At 39.4% G+C, this 5087-nt stretch overlaps 1 protein-coding gene across 1 annotated transcript; it reads left to right on the top strand.

Annotated features, from left to right (window-relative positions):
* Positions 1–6: 6 nt before the first annotated feature.
* Positions 7–5081, top strand: LOC121966035 (sodium- and chloride-dependent GABA transporter 2-like; the record flags this gene model as incomplete). The annotated part of the gene is made up of 12 exons (XM_042516138.1): positions 7–85; positions 722–862; positions 1098–1185; positions 1272–1404; positions 1491–1625; positions 1694–1797; positions 2648–2772; positions 3890–4002; positions 4094–4231; positions 4531–4633; positions 4787–4887; positions 5067–5081. Coding segments are annotated over exons 2-12 (1155 nt in total), but the record flags the coding sequence as incomplete, so codon positions are not given.
* Between the last annotated feature and the right edge of the window lie 6 nt (positions 5082–5087).

A 5087-nucleotide genomic window follows, 5' to 3' on the forward strand; every position in this document is an offset into this window, starting at 1 on the left:
CTGTTCCTGCTGGAGACGACTATAGGCCAGTTCACCCAGGAGGGCAGCATAACCTGCTGGAGGAAGCTTTGCCCACTGGCTGAAGGTATGGCGTCAGGTTATGACTGGACTTGTGGACTGAGAGGAGTCGTTTCTGTTGTGACAACACCTCGCAGGAGAGCGCCATGGGTGCTGTGCTCTTTTATAACAGGAGCACTGGACATTATGCAAGGGAGACTATTCAAAAATCACCCAATAACAAGGTGCAGGTGTAAAATTACTAAAACAGCTCTAAAAAGGCCTTGCATAAAACAAATAAAGGTTTTAAAAAGGTTCAACACAAAAAAGTCCAATTTGGGGATGACTTAAGAAAGACATATTTTCCCTTCATATCAGAGCTCTGAGATGTCTGAACAGGGTTAACATTAACAAACATTAACATTCGGCCTCACAGGTGTATACCTCTGTAAACCAGTCGAGTTGTAGTTAGAGTTTACATACGTATCTGTGACAACATGACTAGTTCACACAAATCTTCCCAGCAGCATATAGATATAGACATAGATTTTTATTTTTTTGAATCCATGTTTCTTCATGCAAAATTTGCCTCCCAGAGTGCATAAGGAATTTTAATAGCAACATTTGAGATTCCTATGAACTTGGCTGTTAGTCAGTGTGGGTTATGAATACATAGATGAAGTCCGATTGTCCTTAACAGAAAGTACCAAATGTGACCCTGCAGGTATTAGCTATGGTGGACTGTTGATCCTCTCCTACAGCTGTATGACTTATTCAATCATCCTGTCCTGGGCTTTGCTCTACCTGGTGTTCTCCTTCAGCTCACAGCTCCCCTGGGCCAGCTGTAACAACTACTGGAACACAGGTAAAATGGATAAAACTGTCACATGCATGAGGGTTGCATTGTTTAACAGAGTGCTAATATTTACATGATCACTGATATTATAATAGCAGATATCAGCACTTTATCAGGTGACCTTTATGTAAATGTAAATAGATTTAGTTGTGCTCTTTTATAAGGGGACACAAAAGAAGACATGGGAGTCATTAAAGATCTGTTTCATGAATACCGTTATCATTTTTTTTCATTATTCTTTCAGACGATTGCATAGACTTTTCAACTCAAAATAAAACCTTTGATTGGACCAACCAGACTAACACAACCACTGCTGCCACAGAGTTCTGGGAGTACGTCTGCACAGATAAACAACCTATGCCTTTTAAAGTTTCTCTTCTTGATTTAAAATATATATATATATATTTTTACCTCTCAGACTCAGAGTGCTGGCTATTTCAGGGGGCATTGAGGAGATCGGCAGCATCAGGTGGGAAGTGATGTTGTGCCTAATTGCAGTGTGGATCATCTGCTACTTTTGTATTTGGAAAGGGGTCCGGTCTACAGGAAAGGTATTTAAAAAAAGCCCTAATACTGAAGTAAAAGGGTATACAGTTTATCTCAGCATGTCTTAAACTGTTGTTGTTGTTTTTTCCAGGTGGTGTATTTCACGGCCACCTTCCCCTATGTGATGCTGGTTATTCTTTTGATCCGTGGACTCTCTCTTCCCGGGGCTTCACAAGGAGTACTGTTTTATCTTCTACCTGAACCCTCACGACTCACAGACCCTCAGGTAGGAGCTTCTTGATATATTGTTACAGTGTGGAGTTTAAAATTAACTCAGTTTCTTTGCGGAAACAGGTTTGGATGGAGGCTGGGGCCCAGGTCTTTTTCTCATACAGCATAGGTGTGGGCTCACTAATTGTGCTTGGCAGCTACAACAACTACAACAACAACTGCTACAAGTACGTATTTGTCAATCTGTGACTGACCTTGATGCTCTGACATGACTGTTGCACCAGAGGATAAAAGCTACACGATAACATATTATACTTCAGTTTCTGCTTCCCAGTTGTATGTCTCCAGCAGCCAGTCAAATATGCTTCAAGCATGGATGTTGCTACAAAAAAGTTGCAATTTCTAAAACATAGATGCCTCACAATCCCCGGGCAGCATTGATGTTCTTTAACAGTCAGTACAGATTTAAGGAGTGCATCCAAGGTTAGTGTCACCGATTCAGTATCTGACCAAATGGATCCCCATCTACTCCTGTGACACATCATCGATTAATAGCTGGAAAAAGTGTTTATAATGTAGCTGTGAAGATGACCTTTCAGATCTAAAATGTCATCACTTCATAATGTTATCCTAGTAGACATTTGTGTAAAATTTTGTCAGAATTAGTGTATGAATTCTTCAGCTTTGGCCAAAAACATGTGTTGTGTGGGTTACAGTGACCTTTGACCTTCAACCCTAATCAGTCCACCGTTGAGTCCAAGTGGATATGTGTGTGAGGAAGCTCCGTCAAGGTGTTCTTCAGACATCACATTCACGAAAATGAGAAGGATGGAAGGTCATAGCAACCTTTGACCTTTGACCACCAAAACGTAATCAATTTGTCATCGAGTCCAATTGAAAGTTTGTGCCATTTTTGAAGAAATCCCATCAAGTCCTTCTTGAGATATCACATTCACCAGATGGATGGACATCCTTAAAACATCATGCCCTCTCCATGGCTATTGCTGGCACAGAGGCACAAAAATTATCATCCACATGCTAGAAATTCATGTACACACATATTTTTGTGTTTTGCAGAGACTGTCTGTGGCTCTGTTTTCTGAACAGTGGCACCAGTGTGGTTGCTGGGTTTGCGGTCTTCTCTGTGCTGGGATTCATGGCTCACAAGCAAGGTGTTCCCATTGAATATGTGGCCGAGTCAGGTAATAAAATTTGCCAGAGATGAGGCCGCAAAAGATGCGGCCTCATCTTCCTACACCCATATGTTCCAGAGCATCACACCATTCTGCCACCTTGTTACTGCCTTTTTTTTTTTGATTTAAACTACAATTTCAAAAATAAACCCTGAAGCTCAAATAATGACGACCTCAGGGTTGGAGCAGGGGGGTGACTTGTGGGGCTGTACATTAAACACTGCTTTCCAACTGTTGTTCAACATGCCTTAGTTTACTCCAATTATTTCAATATCACCCAAAAGGCATTGCTGTTATGAATGTGATGCAAGAAAATACATCCACACCACCGAGGGAGGAGAAGTTAAATAAACTGGCAAATAAATAAAAAATTTAATTAAATACATTTAGTGTCTGACATGCTTTTCAGTTTCACTTTTCCTGATATATATTATAGGTGTGTATAGGTGGGCTTAGATGTGTATAGATTTACTCCACTTTTAGTAATAGAAAAAACTGCAGTATAATTAATTGTGGTTAATATTTACATATATTGTTGTTGTGTTCAGCCTGTGTGATTTTTGTAATCCCAACAATGCATGGGAAAAAATGTTATTTTGTAAGATATCATGAACATTATAGTTAGGATTATCGTTATATGGATCACAATCAGAAATGATTAAATCAGAACTGATGCAGCTAATTACAAAGTTTCTGCTAATTTATTGCAATTATCTGCAAAAGACACCTTCACCTCACAGAGAGGAGTCTGCAGGTATTTACTTTATTTATTTATAAGTCTTTCTGAGGATTTGTAAAAAAAACAGGATAGCACTCATCCTGCAACTGGCAGTCGATTCGTGATAGTTGGGCTGAAGGTGAACAAGGGCAGGTGTGTTTTTACTTAAATCCTCCACCCAGTTTCCTTCTGCTCTCTGAGTGGCTTCTGTGCAACATCAGCTGTTACCATGTACTCTTCTTCCTCACTTGGTCTTTCTGGGGTATCTTAAAACTAATTACCATTTTTTTAGATTTCCTCTGCATCACCATGTGGATGCATTTTTTTTTTTACTTTACAATGGTGATGCTAAATTGATAAAACAGCAAAAGCAGTTGATAGACGAGGCTAGCATCGTTGTTTTTTCAGGTCCAGGCTTGGCGTTCATTGCATACCCTCAGGCTGTAGCCATGATGCCTTTTCCCCAGCTGTGGTCCGTCTGTTTCTTTGTCATGCTCTTTCTCTTGGGTCTGGACACACAAGTAAGATGTACTCTGGATAATAAACTCTTTGTGAAAGAACAAGTTCACATTTGGAAATGTACATATTTTTACTTGTCTATTCTCTTTGCAGTTTGTTATGATGGAGGTGGTGATGACATCCATCATAGATACGTTCCCCACGGTAATGCGCAGGGCAGGCCGACGGGAACGTTTTCTCCTCCTCTTCTGCATCATGTGCTTCTTCTCTCAGCTAGTCATGATCAGCGAGGTCAGTTCTTAGTGTAATATGTACTTTTTTTTATTTTTCATTATTCCATTATGGCAGAGTATTGCTGTCAAAATGTATCCAATGTTTATGTCATGACTTTGTCTTATCTTTATAACATTTGCTTACCGGTGTGATATTGTAATTATTACATGTAATTTGATGTACTGTAATGATCTGGGGGAAAAGTGTCAGGAGTAGGCTTCCATATATTTAAGGTTGACATATTGTGTCAAATAAAAATTAATAAATAATAAATAAATAAACCCATGTCAAATAAATGTCTTTGCTGTTGTCTCCAGGCAGGGATGTTTGTGTTCCAGCTGTTTGACTACTACGCTTGTAACGGAGCCTGCATCCTCTTCCTGTGTGTGTTTGAAGCCCTGGCACTGGGATGGATATTTGGTAGGTATGCTATTAGAAGGGGAACTCTAGTGATTTCAAGGTGAAACTAGAAAACTGAACTTCATGCATAAAATTAGTATACCAAATCATTCACAAACATCCAGTCTGATCTGGTCATTATATACTGATCATCCAAACTCATCTCCTATAAAGGGGCAGAGCGGCTGTATGGCATCATTAAGGACATGACAGGTGTGAATGCCAACCCATTTTTTAAAATCTGCTGGCTTTTCCTCACACCACTGGTCTCACTGGTGAGTTTGAATGTTGCATAAATGCATAATGAATAACCCCACAGCCTTAGTCCTTATCATGCAGTATTCACCTAATTGTGACTTTGCACTGTATTAGTAACATTTGACTTTTTTATACCAATTTGAATTTCTATGCTGAAAAGACAACTTCTGAATATCTATTTTATATTATTTCTCAGGGCTCTTTTATATGTTCTTTA

This window comes from Plectropomus leopardus, unplaced genomic scaffold (assembly GCF_008729295.1).
Source record: "Plectropomus leopardus isolate mb unplaced genomic scaffold, YSFRI_Pleo_2.0 unplaced_scaffold22862, whole genome shotgun sequence".
Classification (NCBI taxonomy): domain Eukaryota; kingdom Metazoa; phylum Chordata; class Actinopteri; order Perciformes; family Serranidae; genus Plectropomus; species Plectropomus leopardus.